This window comes from Schizosaccharomyces japonicus, assembly GCF_000149845.2.
Source record: "Schizosaccharomyces japonicus yFS275 unplaced genomic scaffold supercont5.1, whole genome shotgun sequence".
Classification (NCBI taxonomy): domain Eukaryota; kingdom Fungi; phylum Ascomycota; class Schizosaccharomycetes; order Schizosaccharomycetales; family Schizosaccharomycetaceae; genus Schizosaccharomyces; species Schizosaccharomyces japonicus.
In genome coordinates this window covers 3,659,359-3,679,774 of record NW_011627860.1, presented here as the reverse complement: position 1 = coordinate 3,679,774, position 20,416 = coordinate 3,659,359, and the positions used below count along the sequence as shown (strand labels likewise).

Sequence of the window (20,416 nt, the reverse complement as noted above, 5' to 3'; positions counted from 1 at the left end):
CTAGAGAACACTTGTTAAAGATACGTCTGAAGCATATTAGATAGTAAAGGATACTACGAAATTGATTGGTAATCCAGCTCCCGGCCCTGGACGATGTATTCTCATCGTAATGGAATCATATCTCAGACAAGTATTTACTGAACGTAGTCGGATTTGTATTTAATTGCGCTTTCTCTAGCTGTCTCGCTTTACTGCCGCTTCTTCTGCATCTCTTGTTGGGCCTGTTCCAACAAAGCTGGATCAACTTTCATGTGAGGAAGAATGAGAAGCATTCCGACAGCCGCCAAAGAGAACAACATCATAGGACTCTTGAGAAGTCGGAAGAGTGAAAAGCGACGAGGTTGGAAGAGGTATGTGTGTTGAGAAAGAGCGCGGACGGAAAATGGATAGGAAAGGTTTTTACTCGTTTGAGTCCAGCTATGACCTTTTGTCAGATAGTATGGGGTCACCATACTTCCATTCACGTCGACACGAAAGTGTGCAAATTCATATTCAATGGACAAAACGTCTAAAGCGTATGTTCCATCAGATACATTGACGAATTCAAAAATACCATTCGATTGAATTGGAGCCAAATAGGTGCGATCTCTTGAACGCAGTTGCACACGTGTATCAACGGCTAGTCTGTTGAGACTGGGGAGCACACTATTGCTTTTGATCCGTGCCTTTACATTTGTTTGCTTAGACAACGAAAACAGTGAGAATACTGTACAAAAAAAGAACAAATAAACAGAATGTAATTTCATGACTTTTTAATAAGATGATTCCAAACCAAATGCTGTAATTGTACCGCTTTAGAAGTGCTGATGAGAAAACGTTTATGGACAAAAGTATCAAAGTAATGTAATCCTGGATACAGAGCTCTTGCTACTAATGACAGCTGAAAGAACGATTGTTTCTTTCGTAAATACTCGAGAAGAAGGCTTTTCTGTTTCTTTAAAAGTTGACAGCACCAGTTTGTACTGGAAGGATTACGACCAGACACATATTTGTCCCGTGGCAGAAAACACTTTCTCTCGATTTTCGCCTTACACGTCTGTTGTACCAGAAGAGACAAACATTTGGAAGTTATAATGGAGGATAACGCATTTTTAGATTATGATTTCCAACAGAAACCGAGGAAATCTCGGTTGAAAATTGAAGGTGGGAATTAACAAACTTGTAAATGTTTTATGCCAAAACTAACATTGGAAATAGGTTATTATGGCTCAGAATCAGAGTCTGAAGGATCTGGGGAGGAAGAACAGTTAAATGACCGAGCGGATCAAGGTCAATTGCAGGAAAGTGATTCTGATGACATGTTTTCCGATAAAGAACAACCTGAATTGAAACGGAAAAGAAGTCCCGCGTCAGAAATACAGGACGGAGGATTAAAAAGTTCCAAAAAAGATGAAAAAAATGTCAAGTTTTTGGCTCCAGAAGACATTCAAGGTCAAGAAGAGAATCCAACATTAGACATAATGGAACCAAACAAAAGCAAACAAACTGGCTACACTGCTCCGGAAGAAAATAGTGACGGTTTTGAAGAGGAAGATGATGAGTCTCGAATTCAAAAGTTTCACGGAATCAAAATTATGCCATTCAATGTTCGTGAAGATATGGAAGAGGGTGCTTTCGACGAAGAAGGAAACTTCGTTCAAAATAAACGTGATCCAGACGAAGAATACGATGCTTGGTTACGAGGAACAAGTGACAAGTATTCCATTGCCAAGGCAAAAAAGGCCATGCTTCGACAACAAGAACGGGAAGAAGAAGCTCGTAAGCAGCAACAAACAATTTCTTTTGAAAACCCAGACGTTGCTCTAAAATTTCTTTCTACGCACATGCTTCCAGACGAAAGCATTCTTGAATTTATTCAACGTTTTAATCGGACTGTCAAGAAAACAAAAAAGAGTACTCTCTCTTCTGAGCAGCAGAGCTCAGAAAAGTACCGTAGCTACCTAATTGAATGGGCTACAGAGGCGATTTCAGTCGTGGAGGAGGCATTAGAAATCGAGGACATATATTCTTTAACGAAGGAAAACTTGCAGCGGTTACTTCAACGCCGCAATGCTAATCCTGAGCTTAAATTCGGAAACGACTCATTCCAGCCATACTTGGCCTACTCCCAGGATGATGAATGGGATTTCAAATGGGAAAACTCAGACGACATATATGGGCCTTACCCTAGTGCAACCATGGCCGCTTGGAAGGAACAGGGCTATTTCTCAACAGGCAAGTCTCGTGCATACGTACGGTTACACAAGCTTTCTGATCCTTTATGGATCTTACCGGAGCACGCATTATTTCAGTAACAGAAAAAATCCCGCACACCTTTCCCCAGACAAATGACAAATCTCTTTTCATAACAATTTACCTCATTTCTTGTTCCATCTTTCTTAACCACGTTCTTTTTGCTGTACATAATTCATTAATTCATAGTCAACAATTCAACATAAATATAAACACACAAGAGCGCACAATTTAGTGCTTGGAGCTGGGGGATTTTGGAGCAAGCTTTCCTGACAAGAGTCCGGCAAGCATTTCTTGAGCTCTTGTCGAGGGAGTGGATTGTTTTGTAGATGATGACGACGTGCTCGTTTGAGCATTCTTGGTTTTATCATCATTTTGTTTTTTCCATTCGTCACGATTTTTCAAAACTGGGAGCTTTGACACAGCGGTGTCTGGCTCACTGTCTGAAGCTAAAGAAGAGAGAGACATGTGGGAAACGGACCGTTTAATGCTAGCGGACGATGAATGTGAAGATTGTCTGCTACTGCCAATAGAATCACTTCGAATAGAGGAACGACTAACAGTTGGTGCCCGGAACAACAAATTAGGAGTATGCGCTTTTCGAGACGTAGACGGTTTCTTGAATAACATACCACTTTCGGGTTGTTCTTTATAGCGCCCAGTAATAGTGACAGGAGGGGGTTTAGAAGAGGCATGTTCATGAACAGGCGTAGGTTTTCGATTAGCAACGGGAGCACTCTGAAGGGTTGAATGCGTAGTAGGTTTTCGATTAGCAACGGGAACACTCTGAAGGGTAGAATGCGTAGTAGGTTTTGCAGTGCTAGCAGCAGGAGCTTCAGGCAACGAAGGCTGTTTCGGCTGCACGTTGGCGTGCGAACTTTCGAGGACAGAGCGCAAATTCTCTTTTCCAAACTCATGCTTTGAAAGCGCAGTTCGAGCATATTTGTTCGTATGCTGTTCAAACAGTGCCTTAAAAGAGGGTCTTGCAAACACCGGTTTTGCGGATTTCTTATCCGTAGGCGTGGATGTCTCAAACTCGCCGGGATTCTGAAAGGGACTGCTACTAGCGTTACTTTTTTGCTCAATGTCAAGATGCTTCAAATGCGACGAGAGTCTTGTGACTGGAGTAAGCTTCAAAGGCGTATCAGTAGGAGTTGGTGTTTGATTAGCCTTCCGAGATACAGGTTCGTGATGTTTTGGTGCCTCCACAGGAGTGTGTTTGGCTTCAGATTCAGCATCGGTAAGCATGTAAGAAAACTCGTGCGTTGTCACAAACGTGTCGTCCTTTGAAAGCATTGAAACATCGTCAGCTGAAGTATCTTTTTTCTGCGTTTCCAGGTTGGCCAACGGATCTGAGAGAGAGCGTCTATGATTTTGATGCTTCTTAGTAATTTCCTTCACCGTCTTTGGATGTCTCAAAGATTGACGCATATTTCGAAGAGTGTCCACAGGCTTTGCCTCATGCTCGACCTCCGGTTTCTTAAGACTTTGGGTTTTTCGTAAGACCGGTACGGTTATCTTAACCTTTTCCTCTTTCTGAGGTTCCTTTTCAACAACAGGGGGGGTAGTAACAGGAGGAGTAGTAACAGGAGGAGTAATCACCGAAACCGAGTGTTCCAATTTCTTTTCCTCGGGCCGTGGTTCCTTTTCTTTCTCTGGTTTTTCCTCAGTGATAGAAACGTCTTCCGGCTCAGCCTTTGGAAGCTTTATATTGAGACGTCTCCGGGGACGGCGAGCAACACCATGCTTCAGTTTGTCCAAAAGTGAATCGATAGCCTCATGGTTTTCAGTTTGTTTTCCAGATAAAGCAGCCTCTATTACAGCTGAACGTCCCTCTGTATTTCTTACATGACGCTTCATAAGCTGTCGCTTCTCTTCCCGCTCTTGTTCAAGGTTCTCGGTGTTAGCTTTGCTGTAATCTGACAAGAATGTGCTGAATTTTCGGAAGAATGTTGCCCTTGCGCTAATGTCGTTAGGCTTTTCGCCATAGAACCGCATAACACTTGTCAATGTAGTGTTCATTGAGTTTAAGTGTTCTTTCATGAATTCCATTTTTTTTATACCGTCTTCAAGCCAAGGTAAAATGAGGGAAAGAATTCTATCGTCAGGATGAAATACAGTAGGATCTGAAAGTGCGCCTGAATCACAAGCCAATTGCACAGAACGACAGCCTTGAATGAGCTGTTTGCATTCTTGTTCCAAAGATTCCATGTTGATGCTGGCAGCTTCTGACAAAGTTGCAAACTCACTAGTAACCTTTTGTAAATCAGGAAAGTGATTTCTAATGAATGCCTCGACTATGTGCAAAACAGACTTTGTGTTAGTAGAATTCTTCATTAAGGGAAGACGTTGCAAAGAAGAAATTGTATAACCCTTTGCTTGTCTCGGTATGTCGTTCATAAAGTTACCGATATGAAGAATGATCTCCAAAATATCATGTAGTCGCGAGCTTTCCCGAAGGTGTCTAGCCGTTCTGTCAATAGTTTTGACCTGACGCAAAAGAGTGTCATAGTTTGTATCGATAGCATATTTCGTGTTTAAGGCAACCATCCGTTGGGGCCAGTAGTGGTTTAAATCAACGACCAAACGAAGATATACATAATCCCAACGGGATAGTTCACTCGCATCTTTATCAGCATTTATTTGCTCTCCACCATTAAGCCAGTCGATTCTATAAGGCTCGAGGTCTGCCTTGAGCCTATCTTGTTGCAAGACGCTTTCACTACCTAAGAAGGGGGAAAGCTGCAAAACAGACTCATCACAATGGAGAATGATCCGAAGCACTTCATCAGGACTTTTGTGATTAAATTTGTGTAAGTGGATACCAAAGGCCTGTTGCAAATCGCTGGACATAAACTCATGCTTACGACTCCGCTTTCTTGTAAACACTTTTCCTTCCTTAACTGAGAAGCTTTTTTCGATTTCCTCAAGGATACCGGCTTTTTTGAATGCCTCCGAGATAACCTTAGTATCAAGATTACGTTTTGACCATAAAGTATGTTCCAAACCCTGCTCCACCTTTTCCCAATGCATTTGCTTGATTTTCTTCCGTGGCCGCATTGGTAATCCTAAGAGCCCTTGAGGAGGAGGAGGAGGAGGAAGAGGTATGGAGCCGGTAGATTGTTCAGAGAACTTTCCACCAGCAGACATAACTGGAGCAGGAGGAGGCGGAGGAGGAGGAGGGGGTATTCCTGTTACTGCTGCTGAATTATCATCAGTAGTCGTTTTGAATACTCCAGAATCTTTGTAAGCAGGAAGCGGAGGAGGCGGTGGAGGGCATGGAGGAACAGACGCTTCGACAGTGGGTGAAGGCTCTGCGGGTTTTCCTGCTTGCACCGCTTCTTCTGTTGTGCTCGCGCTTCCCCCGGACGGTGTTCGATCCTTCCTTGGAGGACGCGATTTTACGAAAGAGGTCACATCGGAAGGGGTAATAAAGAGTTTGTCTTCGCATGATCGATGTTTAGTCGCTGATGTTTGAACACTACTGCTTCCATCGACGCTATCCACAGAACGTTTTCGGCTTCCGATAGTTCTGTTTTCAAAGATCTTGTTCAGCTCAGCCGTAATATCGTTGATACCTTCGCTGTAGATTTTAGAAACACCTTCGGAAACTGATCGGCCTATATACTGTCCACGCATTAAGCTGACAGGCTTTCGTCGCATGGAAGTTTGGTGACCACGAAGTTTTGGTACTGTGATACCTTGTTCTTCGACCACAGGAAGCACCGGAATACCCTCGGTCTGGTTTCTTAAATCCAGAAGTTGGGGATCAGTAACACCGTCAGACCAGTAGGCAGACTCTCCAATGTAATCCTTTTTCTGTTTATCAATTTCTTGACGAAGGTGATTAAGCAAAATGGAAACACCATTGGTTGTTGAGTGAGGATCTTTCTTCAATTGACTTAAACGAAGAAATATATCCCGCAACTCAATTTCGCTTTTCTGCATCTGTCGAATGTGTATGCTTTTAAGTTCGTTGAATTCCTCACGCATAGTATCGCTCGAACGTTTCTGAGCTAGAATAACATCATTTTGCTCCTTCAGTTCTTGCTTTAACTTTGTAATAAGCTCTTCTGCACCGAGTTTTGCCTGAGCTGCCATGGCATCGCGCTCGATCACAAGCTTTTCAGCCATTGCCCGGGCAGCTTTCGCTTCCTGTAAAGCATTGCGAGCCGTCTCATCAGTATACATACGATCTACAAGGGTCTGAAATGTATGCTGCAAATTGCTATCGAAGTCCAACTCTGAGATCTTTTCATTTAATAAAAAGCTTTGGAGGAAAGAGTTAACAACACGAAGTAACTGGATCTTGTCCCTTTTTTGACCTCTTGCCCGCAAGATTGTTTGTGCAGTTGAATCCAATAACTTTCCAACTTCATCCTTAGTAATTTCACTATACGTAGTAAGTATAGAGGAATCATCAGAGATATGAGAATCTCCATCTGTGAAAAGAACAGCGCTTGTATTGTTGTCCTCCTCAGCTTCGTATATGTTTAATTGTTCCTCAAGCTGCCGGTCCGAGAATCCCCGTAGTTTACTGACAATGGTATGAATTCCAGACTTACGAAATTCATTACGAATTTCGAACGCTTCCGACAAGTCATCGGAACAGGAACAAAGATTGTTGATAAAAATCAGAGTAGAAGTACAATACTCCAAGAAAGCAATAGTTGTTGTGGAGGGTTTAATAGACGGACCGCCGGGAGAAGAGATAGGACTGGCGGACTGAACCTTGTCATTAATCGAAGCCGAAAAGCATTCTAACCATGTCATGAACAGCGGCTCATCAGATGAAGAGCTTTTCCGCAACTCTTCGAAACCCGTTCGAACTTCATCGAGAACATAACGCTCATGCAATGTACACGCCCAAGAAAGTAGCTCCGCTGCAAGCTTACGAGTAAGCATGTTAGGATTCACTAGCGCTTGGACAGCTTGTCGGAAGACAACAGCATGCGTTACAGCAAGCATCGGCCGCTTTTCCAATAGAATGAAGAAGCATTTAATGATTTCTGCCTGCTGTGTCTGTGTAATGGCAGATTCATTGAAGTAATGAAATGTACTTTGAAGGGCTTGAAATCCGCCCACGGTTAAAAAAGAAAGGATCCATCTCTCTGATTGTGAACGCAAAAGCGAGGTCAGTGTAATAAGCTGCAAATTACTGATAGTTTTATTCCATAACTGCAGCACAAACCACGCAGCGGGACGACGAGCGGCGGGAAACCCTTCCTCCTTGAATGCGATGTCTTCAAAGGTCTTGTCGTTTTCTTTTATGAACGCCCATTTCTCGTCTGGTGTGAATTGTTGAAGAAGGTTTATGGCGTACTCATCGAGCGAAAAATTAGGATGTTTGAGAAACTCGTTGAAGAGATGTTGAAGGGCCTCTAAAGAAGACGGGCGTGTAGAGGGTATAATAACAGGAGTAGGAGGCAAGGGAAGGTTGTCGGGAATAGGGGGGAGCGTATTTAAGCGAGCCACCGATGACTGAAATCGACGCCGGTTTGAAGGGAATAACGGGCCTGATCTTAATGGACTGTGAGAAGGAATAACCGAGGGTAGCGGATGCGAGGAACTAGGATTTACGGGTATCGGATTCTTAGAATTGGTGTGCGACGGCGGCGTAGGAAGTGAGTGTGCTGGCCCATGTTGCAATTTTGTAGAGCGAGCTGAAGTTACATGGGCCGGTGGATTGGGAACAGCAGTATTGGCTGTGGATGGTGAAGGGAGCCGAGAAGCCGGCAGTGGTTTCCTATTGAGTGAATGAAGAACGGAAGAACGGCCACTGTCCTTATCCCTAGGGAAGTCACTTGGCGGCGGTAAGCCATTGCTCGCAGTGGGTAATTTGCTCCCTGGTAATGGCCGTCGATGCGGAGGAGCACGAATTGGAGGAGCCAAAGAAGCAGCAGGTTCTGTCGACTTGGACACATCATGAAAACGAGATGTTTCCAAAGTTGCCCCAACCAACCTGCTGCCTCCTCTAGCAGGGGTCGTAGCATCGACATGTGGTAAGGGTGCAGTTTCTTCAGTAGAAGCAGCAGTATCCTGATCTGTTAAAGAAATTGCAGGAACACTAACAGCGGATTTCGGTCCACGCGGTCCTAGTGTCCTTCGACTACTATTACGGCCAACGGGTACATTGTTTGCTCTGGTCGGAGGAAGTGTTGGCCTGCGTAAATTTTCTGACATCTCCCTCAAGAAGACTGCTGCATTTTTTTTTCATCAAAAAATTAAAGCCAACACTTTAAATCAAAACAGCCAGAAGAATGAATGTGAGAAGAATATCGTCGAGGCGTCAAAACAATATCCAAAGAATGTACTGAGACGTAAACTTGCAAATTGTAGTCGTCTCTCAGTAGTGGTGATGTACTGGTGCGTTGAAAGAAGAAGGAAGGGTAAGGTAGGAAACGCGCAGCAACGCGACGCGCTTAATGAAACCTTATTTCCATAATGCGAAAAATAAGCGCGTATCATGCGAAATAAAGTTAGGACCCGACGACACCAACCGGAAGGATATTGCGAAGAAAGAAGACGCGTTATAACTGTTTCATTATAGAATATTAAAGGATCTTTGGAAGCAGAAGTTCAGTAAACGCTTTCCCGGATGCTCGGATGCATAATTACTTGAAACGTGTGGATGGACGTGAAAGTGGTGTACGTTGAGAGGAAGACAGAGATGAAGGAGTGCTGGGAGTGTGAGAAGCACTGTGGTGCGCGTACTTGCGTGCACTGACTGACTCAAACAAATCGTCAAACGTGCTAGGAGCGCGACGTAGACCCGAAGAAGGAGCAGGAGGACGTGAAGGAGAGGAATAAGCATGAGCAGACGAAGACGAAGCATGCTTACTTGACACCGGCGAGGACGACGAGGAGAGATTGAAAGAGTTTGGGTTGTGGTAAGCTTTTGCGAGTCGTGCAGTCTCCGTTGTTTGTGAAGCGTTCCAGTTTGGAGGCTGCAACCAGGAAGGCAAAGTGCCAGTTTTTTCAAGATAATAATTTCGCAAGCAGCGTGAAACTTGCGTATCTTCAGGATCGACGTCGTCTCCGGTATCCTTCCACTTGCTGAGTGTGCTTGTAAGTGACAATTTGTTCCACATGCTGAATGGTAGTTGGCACGGCAGTGTGGAGCCCGATGTTCCTGTTGTGCTAGTGAAATGTGGGATGAGTTGTGTGGGGATTGTGGGGCAATCAAAACAGTACACTAAAGCACGGTAAATCAATTAAGAAAATAGTACGCAGTGTAACAAAACCTACAGTAAAGTGCGGTAGTATACATTAATGTCTGTTAAAGCATGACGCTACACTTCCTTACGTTTATTTCAACCCTATCACAATGCGGCTTATTATCTCGATTTCTGGATCCACGACAGCGAAGTAACACTTACTATGGCTCGGGTCGCTGAACGCGTCCCCGTAAGATAAGCAGGGGAAACGCGTATTCATCAGGGAATTGTTTCTTCCTTCTCCCATTACTCCTCTTTGAACGGAAACGCGTAAGTATGGCTAGATTACGTCTACGCCAGAAACATACTGTTTTCTCGTGTTCGTAGCGTTAACAATGAGTCCAGATTCAAGCATTTTTGTTTCTACTTGCTTTTTAATTTTTTTTGTTTTACGCGATTTTTTGCAATTGAACCGTCTCTTTTGTGCCTTTCTGTAGAAGAAACAAGTCATAAAACCGGTTTTCTGTAATTTCTTCTTTGTCTCTGCGTCTTACTATCGTTTTCGTTAATTCTTAAATTACCTTTTCCCTTTTTAGAGAATGACCGCTTCTGTTGTCAAAAAGGTCCTTATTTGTTCTCGTCCTTACAAGTATGCTCTTCCAGAACTCGAGAAATTGAAGCAAAAGGCAAAGGTTGTGTTTGCCTTCACGCCCGAAATGACCATGGAAGCCTGGAAAAACAAAATTGAAGAGGTTCGCAAGGAACAGGGTCCTTTTGATGCTGTCATCGTAGGTCCCGAGAGCGTGTGCTATGCTTGCAAACGTTTCGATGACTACTTGTTCAAGTGTTTATTGCCTGAAGCCCGTTACTTTTGTCAAACAGTTACGGGCCCCGAGAAATGGGATTTGAAGTGGGCTGAGCGCAACAACCTTTTGATTTCTACGACTCCTAATGCTGTCACGAACGGTACGGCCATTGGTGCGGTCTGGTTGATCATGGACACACTTCGTGGACTGTCGCTCATGCAACATAAGACGAAGCAAGGCCAATGGAATGGCTTCTTTGATTACCTTGGCAAAGAAGTGACCGGCCGCACACTTGGACTAGTTGGTATGGGTTCCGTTGGTCAATATGTTGCTCGCGTGTTGAGCACAATGGGAATGCGAATCATATATCACAACCGTCATCGCTTAAGTACAGAGCTCGAAGTCGCTGCGGGAAATGCTGTTTACTATGAAAACCTCGACGAGCTTTGTGCTGCTTGCGATGTGCTCTCCCTTCATGCTCCCTTAACTCCCCAAACCCATCACTTAATTTCGTACAAGCAGTTTGCTTGTATGAAGCCAGGATCCTTCCTTGTCAATACTGCTCGTGGTCCCGTGTTGGACACAGAGGCCTTAATCGATGCCATGGACAAGGGCATTATTTACCGAGCCGGTTTGGATGTCTTTGAAAAAGAGCCCGAAGTGCCAAAAGAGTTTAAATACGGAGGTCGTTTAGAGGACCGTGTAACCATTCTTCCTCATTTCGTCGCTCTCACGGAGGAGACTGTTCGCAACCTTGAGGCGCACGGCATTGAGAACATGCTCGCATACCTCGAAACCGGTCGTCCTCGCACCGTCCTTTTCCAACCCAAGTGAGCAATTCGTAATAAGCGCGGTGTGCATACTCACAAATTGCCCAGAAGGGCCGTTACGAAGTTGTTGTCTTAATTATAATGTTATAACACTCTTGAACTTATTGATTGCATTGATGGCGAAATAGTCTTCTAACTACTTTCAATTCGCCTAGGGCTGCCCACTATATCGCTGCTAATGACATCAATTCATTCCCCGCAGAACACAAGGTAACGTTAAAAAGTCTAATTTAAGCATGCACGTGCTACAGTATTATTTCGTAACCTTATATCGCATAGTAAACAAAGTACACCCATTTACGCGCAATTTTTAATCGATTTCTTTTTCTTTTTTTTATTTCAATGATAGCTTTAACATTCCGATTTTTTTGTTCATCTCCTCTTCGTTCCCCAGGCCTTCTCGTGGCTTCCTAGCGTGAAGTTGGGTCGGACCGGAACACGAGATGCAGTTCACCGTTATTTTCGGACAGATCGTAATCAACAACCTCACGATCATTTCATCTAATGGAACGAGCAACTACTTAATTTTCGCTGAAATCGCTTCGTCTGGTGGGCTTTTACCTCACGGCTGTCTGTCCTGTTCTGTTCGTGTTGCTGCCCTACGCGTAAGCATACAAAGCTTCTATCGATGACGTGGCCAAAAATGAAGAGCTGCAAGTATGTAGCCGAGTGTATACGGCGCTGCTATACCCTTTTTTGATGGGCCCGCCAAAAGCGATGATATCATGCTTAATTTTAATTGGTCGATATAAATGCACAGGGTTCCAGAATGGCAGTCGCCGCACGCCAAGGCAAAACAGAAAATAACCAAAAAACAGGACGCATATACTTCACATGATTTACATGCATCCTATCGTTAAGAATCTATGCAGGCAAATTGCTGTATGTGGAAGGCGATAAGTTTTGCACTTACTTTTGCAGAATAATATAAAAGCAAAACGGTCGCCCACAGTTTGTGAACTCCACCACACCTTATCGTCACAACTATTCGCCCGGCTTCACCGTCACTGTGCCCTTTGTTGTGTTATAAATAGAACGGACTCTTCTCCCCTCTCCTCTGCCTGCTGCAATTTCGATTACGCTTTTGCAGAAGTAGAAGTTTTTTTTGTGCATATTAAGTCTCGCATCGTTACTTTCTCTTCAATTTTTTTGTAACTTAATTTTTTGTCATTATGTCTTCCACTCAAGAAAACAAGGGTTCCCTTCAAGTGAAGGCCGGTCTCGCCCAAATGCTCAAGGGCGGTGTTATCATGGACGTTGTTAACCCTGAGCAAGCTCGTATTGCCGAGGCTGCTGGTGCTTGCGCCGTCATGGCCTTGGAGCGTGTCCCCGCAGACATTCGTGCTGAAGGCGGTGTCGCTCGCATGTCCGACCCCAGCATGATCAAGGAGATCCAAAAGGCCGTTTCTATTCCCGTTATGGCTAAGGTCCGTATTGGCCATTTCGTTGAGGCTCAAATCCTCGAGTCGATTGGTATCGACTATATCGACGAGTCCGAGGTTTTGACTCCCGCTGATGACATGAACCACATTGACAAGAACAAGTTCACTGTTCCCTTTGTGTGCGGTAGCCGCAACTTGGGTGAGGCATTACGCCGTATCTCTGAGGGTGCTGCTATGATCCGTACCAAGGGTGAGGCTGGCACTGGTGATGTTGTCGAGGCCGTCCGTCACACTCGTCAAATGCAAGCCGATCTCCGTCGCGTCTCCTCCATGTCCGACGACGAGTTGTACGCTTACGCCAAGGACATCCAAGCCCCCATTGAGCTTGTCCGTGAGTGCAAGCGTTTGGGTCGTTTGCCCGTCGTCAACTTTGCTGCCGGTGGTGTTGCTACCCCCGCTGATGCTGCTTTGATGATGCAACTTGGCTGTGACGGTGTCTTTGTCGGATCTGGTATCTTCCTCTCTGGTAACCCTGAGAAGCGTGCCCGCGCCATTGTTCGTGCCGTTACTCACTACAACGACCCTAAGGCTCTTGCTGAGGTTAGCGAGAACCTTGGTCCCGCCATGGTTGGTATCAGTGTCAAGTCTCTTGCCGACAAGGACAAGCTTGCCACTCGTGGTTGGTAAGCGATCACTTTTATGAGCCTGGCAGTTACCATAAGCTGTCAGGATTGCAATTCGCCGTATTGCAAGGAAAAAATATCTGGGGTTAGCTTGTTAAAGTAGCTTGTCTCTCATGACAAGTAACCTTCTCAAGCCTAGTCTTGTAACGCGTACTAGTTGAATGATCAACTGCATGACCCATCGATAGCCGAAAGGTTCCTCGTTCAGCATGTCCAGCGCGGTCTACAAACATTTTGTTTACGGGAATAAAAAGTATCTGGTTTATTACATTTACAAGCTTGAGAGTTAGCACTGAGTGAATTTGTAACTGAGCAAGGTGATGATGGTGGAAAGTGTATTTAGTACGGAAAGGAGGAAGGATGTTGGTTAGTTAGACTTGAAGGAAAAAGAAAATTGAGGAATGAACGATCAGGTAGCAGGAGAGAGAATCGAAGATGCATCTCCCAGTAACAAAGGTACTCATTGCATGTTCATAACATCCACATAGCGCTTGCTCACCTTTTTGTGCCGACGTTCGGAGGGAGCGGTAGGAGGAGCACTAAGAAGCTCGTCGAGTAAATCGGTCTTTTTCGTCGTGCTTGCAGTACCGCCGAGAGGAGGACGTGGTAGACCAGCTCTAGGAGTTGGAGCAGGGGGTGCGGTAGCAGGAGGAACAGGCGCAGTAGGGGTAGTAGCTGAGAGAGGAGCGGGCGACGATGCAGGAGGAATAGGGCCTGTAGCTAGTGGCTGTTGAGCAACAGCTCCAGAACTGGATGGAGGCCCGGCCAGGCCTGACATTGATTCTGGTATAGTGCCCAAATTGGAAGCAGGCATGGCGGGCGGTGGAACCGAAGTAGTTGCAGTTCGACGAGGCATCATTGACATTTTAGGAGGAGGAGGAGGAGGGGCTGCTTGATTGCTCAAGTCACTTCCATCCTCGTTTACCCAACGCTTCTTCTCCTTGTCATAACGCAGGTGAGATTTCTCACCAAGCTTCGCCTTATAAACAGGTTGTCCATTGTTAGCACTCTCGTTATTACCTCCACGATGTAGCAATTTCGAGAACCAACCCATTCCGCCACTCTTCTTGGTGCTAGCTGCCTGCTTTTTCTTAGCTTCCTCTTCTTCCTCACGTTTAATCATTTCTTCCGCGATCTTGGAAGCAGACTGTTTCGCTTCGGCTGCCCGATCCGTGTCGATATTCATGCCTCCCATAGCATCAGCAAGCTGGTTCATTGAACGACCAACGCTAATGTCCGAACTCGCCGATGGCACTCGAGAGTGCGTTCTTGACGGCAAGTTTTGATACGGTTGTTGGGGAGAAAGAGATGGTGCATACACTGGCGAAACAGCCGCTGGCGTAGGACCATACGTATTTCTCGTTGGAGTTTCCGCCGTAGGTGGAGCTGGAGCAAACGCGGAAACCTCAGCAGGAGACATGGGCCCTTGAGGGGGAGTGCTGCGAACTGGTTGACCAAGTTGATACGCAGCGGGTTCGGCGGCTTGCGCGGGTGTTGATAAGGTTTGAGGTACATACGGGTTATAGCCAGCTGTTGTTGTAGGCGTGTATGTCGGCCGAACAGGAAGGGCATATGGACCACGTTTGGGAGACGTTTGTGCAGATGGAATTTCAAGATACGGACCGCTAGAGGAAACATGTCCAGTATCTCTTCGTATACCGGCAGCTCCAACATACGGGTTCGCGCTATGAGGTCCTGCATGTACTTGTTGATCCAACGGCTGGTAAGGACTAGGAACCCGCGACGTCGGCACACTCTGAGGAACTGAACCATAAGGCATTACTCTCTCTCCAACAACTTCATCGTCCCGAAGAGCCAATGCTGACGACGCCCGAGTAATCGTTTCCTGCACCTCAGCAACCTTGGCAAACGGACCATCCACGGTGTTGTCCTTTGTAATGTCAAAGTTCGCATCACCCGCGACAAACTTGCTGAATTTGCTTTCTAATGCAGACCAAAACGAATCAAGCTTCGGTCGGGATACTGTACGTCCGAGCCAGGAGTTTGACACTTCCGTGTTGGTATTTGACGATTCCAAAACTTGACGAGACAAATCCCTAACACCCGAAACCAACGATGGATCTATAGAAGCTGAGGACTTTTTGGAAGCCATTTTCAAGTATTGTCCAATGCATTCACAGTAACGTTTAGCCAATGCGAGTTGTCCGTAATCGGCAAGAACTCGCGCGTGGTAGAGCTTGAAGATTTGCAGATGAGCGTAAGAAATGGTTTCCTTATTCGCATGAAGATTCAGGATCAACTCCCAAACCTCGGTCAACATCACGGATTCAAGCAACTCAGTCGAGTCTGAGTATGCGTTAGGATTAACAAGTCCAACCAAAGGCATGGGATTACGCTCTTTTCCATTGTACAAACAGATAATAGGACTCATGGAAAGCAAAAAGACCAAATGTGCGGCGTATGTTCTACCCTGCTGAAGCAGGAGCTCACCAAGATGCCTGAAAGCCTGTACCTGTTCAGGAACGTCGTTAGCGAGTAACATGCAGAGGAGCTCTTTCCATTGTAAATCTTGATTTCCCTCGGCGGAATTCGCTTGCGTCAACGATAACAGAGGACAAGAGCTAGAAAGTTCAGAAAATGCCAGAGATGCACCAGAAAGCAGTTGGAAAATAACACGCAAGTTAACCTCTACATTCGCTGTTTGCGTTTCCGACATAAGATCGCTCTTTATGAAATCGTGAACAACCGACTGGAAAGTCTCCTTTCCCAAAGAACTGGCCAACAAAATGGCATAAGCCCAGTTCTTTCTGTTCATTGCACACGTCAGTGCACTTTCCCGATCACCCACCAACAGAAAATTGTGAATCTTCTGCAAGAATCCCGCTGTTACGCTAGACGTGGCTACTACAGGCGTATTGTCTTCATCAAGCGAAGGATTCATCAATTCTGCAACTGTCTTTGTTGAGTTTTTGGTCTCGGGAGGGACAAAGTTAGGAAGCAACATTTCACGAACGCCATCCCTAATTCGGTGCTTATCATCTGTCCCAAGCATCAGCCCAAGTGCCTTGTATATATACAGTTTCTCTTCATTTTCACCCTGATCCTCAAGATAATGCAAACGCTTCTCCACCCAAGCCAGGGCTTGCTTGCGCTTTGCTTTATCAATTTTTCCGTTTGACCCGATGTATGGTCCTTGAAAATCAGTAAGGAAAAGGTTTTCCTCGGGCACGAAATCTTTCAGAGAGTGGAAGCGCAAAAGCCCCGGTGTCGATTTCATAACCAAACCTTCACTAGTGAATCGCTCACTTTGGAAAGGACACATGGTCAAAAAGGTTCCGCATGGACCAAAACTGACCAAAGGATGAGGAAGATGAAGGCCATGATTTACCTCTGGCTGGACATGCGCCATGTATGGTTCAGCGGGAAGTGGTGCATGACTTCGAGTAGCACGCAAGTCCAAAACGGACGCACTAGGTTGGTATAAAGCATCAGAGGCCTGGGTGTCAACTTGCATCATTTGCGAATCGTTTTGAAGCGACATAGCCGGATTAAGATAGGGAGGAGTTTGCATTGGACGTTGTTCCATCGGTGTCATATTGATGGGCGTTTCTTGTTTCAACGCTTGTTCATCCGATACTTGCGGCATTGAATTAAGCTCTTCTCCATGATGCGTGGCCGATGTTGGGGTATACGCATCTACGGGCGATCTCACCATTTGCGTTATAGAAGAAACAGGTTGTAAAGGATACGTCTCTGAGCCTTCGTTAGAAGCAACACGGGCAATGGAAACCGGGGTTTCAGCCGTTGAAGGCGCTACTGGCGCATATCTGGATACAGATTGATGCGAGGATTGTCGGCTCATTGGAGTTGGGACATTTAAGGGTGCTGCTGACAAATTTGAGGTAGACAGAGCTGGAAGTACCGGTTTCTGTTGAGTTGTAAGCCCACTAACAGGTGTATAATTCATAGGCTGCTGAATAGGAAGAGGAGCTGGTGCACTAGATACCTTTATCTCAGGAGACGTTATGCTCGCGGAGACAGGAGCATAAGGCGAACGCCGAGCAGTTTGTGGTGCAGCTCTCGGGGGTTGATCGTTAACTTCAGACGGCAAAGTTCGTTGCTGAGGTGTGTAGCGGGGAGCATAAGGTACATTGGCAGTGACAACAGCAGGTTGAGAAACAGACGGAGGCGTATAACTCGAAGAGCTGCGCGTTGGTGGCATTCTAGGGACAGTGGAGGTTGGCGAGTTGTATTGAGACACCGGAGCGGAGTACATGCGATTCAAAGAAGGCTGTTGAGTTCCAATTGGTGCATGCTGCATCTGCTGCGTAGCGACATTTTGTGGTGCGTACGGCGACGGGATATAAGGTGCATAAGTTGGCTTTGCCGGAATTTCATCGTGACCATGTAGTGGTTGTGTATTTTGAGCGGCGGATCCCGCAGCGGTAGATGTGAAAGGAGCGTGCTGCGGGGACGTCTTTGGAGGCAACGATAGGTTCGTAGGATACGTCCGACCGTAAGAGGATGATCGAGACATACTTGTTGCATTTGGAGGAAATGCACGCTGCATGGAAGGGGATGTACGCGAAGACGACGGCATTGAGGGAGGCACCGAGGGAGGCCGTCCGAAAGGTGGACGACTCATTTGAGAAAAAGCTGCGGCAGGAGACTTACGCTGTATGGTATGTTGAACTTCAGCCCTTTTCCTTTGGGCCTTTTGAACAATCTCCATTGGTAAATCATAAGGAGAGGAGTATGAATCATGAGTAGCAACAAAAGAATTAACCTTTTTCTGAGAAGACATGGTTGGCGGAGCACTAGCAGGAATCGTGTACGGAGGCTTCGGATGCATTATTGGAATTTGCTGATGAAAAGAAGGCTGATAAGTCATAGCACGTTGAGGAGGTCGTTCAGCAGGGGAAGATTCAATGAAACTGTTCATCAAAGCATCAAACTCCGAGTCATCAAGAAGTTCTTCATCATTGACCTCTTCTGTGTCCAAGGGTTTGGAGCTACCTTCGGCTGCTCCCAATGAAGCAAAGAAATCCGCGTCCGCATCACTCGTTTTAGGAGAGGCTGTTTTTTGCATTTGCGGTTGCGATTCTTGTTGAGCAGCAGAAATAGACGATCGGACATCCGTCTCATTCGTCTTCAAGGGACTAGCATCTTGCGGTTGCGATTCTTGTTGAGTTGCAGAAATAGGCGATTGAACATTCGTCTCATTCGTCTTCAGGGGACTAGCATCTTGCGGTTGCGAGGGTGGTTCTTGGCGTTGCACAGGTGCAGATGAGTATATCTCCTCATTCACACTGTGGGTTGGCTCCGGCACAGGTGAAACAGCAGCAATGTTTTTGAAGAACAAGTCATCTTCAGTTAACTTTTCTTCAACCTCGGGGACCGCCGTAACAGTGTTACTTGCTTGAAGTGCTTCTTTCGTTGGAGGTGATGCTCCAGAAGAAGCAACGTTCGCACTTGTATTAGACTCAACGGTAGCTTTCGGCGATGACACCGACGAGGCTTCACGTGGCACATTAGGTTCAGTTTCGACGACGTCGTTGCCCGTGTCCTCAGGATTAGAATTCTCCTGCGCAGAGGGAGAAGCTGGTGTATCCAAAACCTCAGCTTTAGCACCTGCATCTGAAACCTTTGAATCAATCATCATTTCTGTCTCTAAGGCATTCTTATCAGAAGGAGTCGAATGAGCTTGAACTGTCTCCTGTTGCTCCAAATCAGCTTCAGCATCCGTAGCTTTCTCGACGGAAATGGTTGTAGATTCGCGAGTAGCCGGAGCTGGGGCCGAAATATCCTCTTTAGCAGCTTCCACTGAATGTGGAGTAAGCGAAGCTTCCTTAGTAGCGATGTCAGCATCAACTACGTCCGCATGTTCCTCGTGAGCAGCATTTTCTTCCACAAGAGAGCCATTAATAGTATCTAATTGCTCTGGATTTTCAGAACCGTTGTCAATGCCTTCTGCTTTGGGGGATTTATTCGTATCGACCTCTTCAACAGACCGTTGTGGCTGTTCAACAGTAGGCTTCTCCGGTACGTAAGAGGATTCTAATTCTTTTGATTCTTCAGAGTCATCATTTTCTTGAATTGGGGAACCCTCATGCTCGTTGGATTGGTAAGCCGGGGGGTGCGAAGGGACGCTAGTTTCTAGCTGAGGCATAAAGACATTGAAGTCGCGTCTCTCAGAATGCGAAGGCTCCGCCTCGTACGGCACAAATCCTTCTTGTATCGAGAGACTGCCATGATGTCTTTCGTGTTCGGATGAGGACTGTGGAACACGTTCTTCAGCCGCACCAAAACTCTCATCGGCAACGCCAAATGAAAACGAAGGACCCTCCATGCTGTTTGCATCTGGATCTGTAATGATGACCGGAGGAATATGGGGAGAGACGGGAGAACGCGTCTGAGATGGAGCAAAAGGATCGTACCGTTCACGTCCAAATACAATGTCTTGTTCAGAACGAGCGTAGTCTAATCGTTCGCGAGCTTGATGCTCTGCTAGCAAGGCAAACGAGTCAGTAGAAGTGAGTGACTGACCGTAAGACGACGTCTGTTCGTCCATGATTCGATCGTAAAACTGTTGGTCGGTGACCATTTCGTTACCGAACGCTTCGGGCCTTTCTCCAAAAATGCTATGGTCCATAACTCCCGTGATAGGAGATGAAACAAGGGAATTATCCTGAGACCAACTAGACGTGCTGTTTTTTACATCCTCGACGTGTAACGTTTGAGGAGTCTCTTCTCTTGAAGGTGTCTGTAGCGTTAAATTAGGAAGTTGAGGATGTGGTAATTCTACCACAGGTTCATTAAAGTCATCGTCATTTCCAATTGAGAAGGAAGGTCCAGATTCGCTTCTTCTCAGCATGGAAAAAGTATTATTTTCTTTAGCATGCTCGCCACTTGCCATTAGTTCCTAATATACTTCGTATTTTGTTACAAATGTGAGTAGAACTGCGAGCGAAAAACGGTTTATAGGAAACCAACCTTAAGTAATAGGCCTCTCGTAGCTTATAGTAATCTTTAAACGTGTATTCTCACAGCAACGAAGCCTAGAACTGGTCTAACAAGCGGAGGGAGGTAATGGTAGTGGTACACAAACAGGACACAGGTGCTGGCGGCAAGCACGGTGTAGGACGGTACGATGATGGTGGGAATTGTAACAACAAAATATAGTTTGCGGGACAAGTGCGGGGCTCAGTGTGTTTGAAGGGTTGTGAGTGGTGGAGGTGTACGTGGACGATTAAAAGCGGGGTTGTCTATGAGGTTACGTCATACTAATTTGCGGTCTGCTTGTCGATCTGCAGATCACTCTATCCATCGAAAGCGTCGATCACTGATGCGAAAGGTTTGCGGTTC

At 45.9% G+C, this 20,416-nt stretch overlaps 7 protein-coding genes across 7 annotated transcripts; 3 read left to right on the top strand and 4 right to left on the bottom strand.

Annotated features, from left to right (window-relative positions):
• Window positions 1-188: 188 nt before the first annotated feature.
• On the bottom strand, window positions 189-746 carry SJAG_00277 (hypothetical protein; the record flags this gene model as incomplete). Its single annotated transcript, XM_002171530.1, has 1 exon — window positions 189-746. One exon carries the CDS (start codon window positions 744-746, stop codon window positions 189-191), a length of 558 nt encoding a protein of 185 aa, XP_002171566.1.
• A 64-nt stretch (window positions 747-810) lies between these two features.
• SJAG_00278 (GYF domain-containing protein) lies at window positions 811-2,462 on the top strand. Its single transcript, XM_002171531.2, has 2 exons — window positions 811-1,143; window positions 1,198-2,462. The coding sequence occupies exons 1-2, from the start codon at window positions 1,074-1,076 to the stop codon at window positions 2,292-2,294; spliced, it is 1,167 nt and encodes a 388-aa protein (XP_002171567.1). The 5' UTR covers window positions 811-1,073; the 3' UTR covers window positions 2,295-2,462.
• Window positions 2,463-2,681: 219 nt separating this feature from the next.
• On the bottom strand, window positions 2,682-8,415 carry SJAG_00279 (formin Cdc12; the record flags this gene model as incomplete). Its single annotated transcript, XM_002171532.1, has 2 exons — window positions 2,682-2,722; window positions 2,865-8,415. 2 exons carry the CDS (start codon window positions 8,413-8,415, stop codon window positions 2,682-2,684), a joined length of 5,592 nt encoding a protein of 1,863 aa, XP_002171568.1.
• Window positions 8,416-8,760: 345 nt separating this feature from the next.
• Window positions 8,761-9,391, bottom strand: SJAG_00280 (fungal protein). The gene has a single exon (XM_002171533.2). The coding sequence runs from the start codon at window positions 9,321-9,323 to the stop codon at window positions 8,847-8,849; it is 477 nt and encodes a 158-aa protein (XP_002171569.1). The 5' UTR covers window positions 9,324-9,391; the 3' UTR covers window positions 8,761-8,846.
• A 169-nt stretch (window positions 9,392-9,560) lies between these two features.
• SJAG_00281 (glyoxylate reductase) lies at window positions 9,561-11,243 on the top strand. The gene is made up of 2 exons (XM_002171534.2): window positions 9,561-9,719; window positions 9,795-11,243. The coding sequence occupies exon 2, from the start codon at window positions 9,989-9,991 to the stop codon at window positions 11,027-11,029; it is 1,041 nt and encodes a 346-aa protein (XP_002171570.1). The 5' UTR covers window positions 9,561-9,719; window positions 9,795-9,988; the 3' UTR covers window positions 11,030-11,243.
• Window positions 11,244-12,004: 761 nt separating this feature from the next.
• Window positions 12,005-13,443, top strand: SJAG_00283 (pyridoxine biosynthesis protein). Its single transcript, XM_002171535.2, has one exon. It carries the CDS (start codon window positions 12,198-12,200, stop codon window positions 13,092-13,094), a length of 897 nt encoding a protein of 298 aa, XP_002171571.1. The 5' UTR covers window positions 12,005-12,197; the 3' UTR covers window positions 13,095-13,443.
• Window positions 13,348-20,176, bottom strand: SJAG_00284 (multidomain vesicle coat component Sec16). Its single transcript, XM_002171536.2, has one exon. It carries the CDS (start codon window positions 19,965-19,967, stop codon window positions 13,551-13,553), a length of 6,417 nt encoding a protein of 2,138 aa, XP_002171572.2. The 5' UTR covers window positions 19,968-20,176; the 3' UTR covers window positions 13,348-13,550.
• Window positions 20,177-20,416: the final 240 nt, after the last annotated feature.

Excerpts from the sequence above, each read along its gene's own strand:
- SJAG_00278 (XM_002171531.2), top strand. The coding sequence starts at position 1,074 with ATGGAGGATAACGCATTTTTAGATTATGATTTCCAACAGAAACCGAGG. Across the intron at positions 1,144-1,197 it reads ATCTCGGTTGAAAATTGAAG|GTTATTATGGCTCAGAATCA; the intron begins GTGGGAATTAAC and ends CATTGGAAATAG.
- SJAG_00280 (XM_002171533.2), bottom strand. The coding sequence starts at position 9,323 with ATGTGGAACAAATTGTCACTTACAAGCACACTCAGCAAGTGGAAGGAT.
- SJAG_00281 (XM_002171534.2), top strand. The coding sequence starts at position 9,989 with ATGACCGCTTCTGTTGTCAAAAAGGTCCTTATTTGTTCTCGTCCTTAC.
- SJAG_00283 (XM_002171535.2), top strand. The coding sequence starts at position 12,198 with ATGTCTTCCACTCAAGAAAACAAGGGTTCCCTTCAAGTGAAGGCCGGT.
- SJAG_00284 (XM_002171536.2), bottom strand. The coding sequence starts at position 19,967 with ATGGCAAGTGGCGAGCATGCTAAAGAAAATAATACTTTTTCCATGCTG.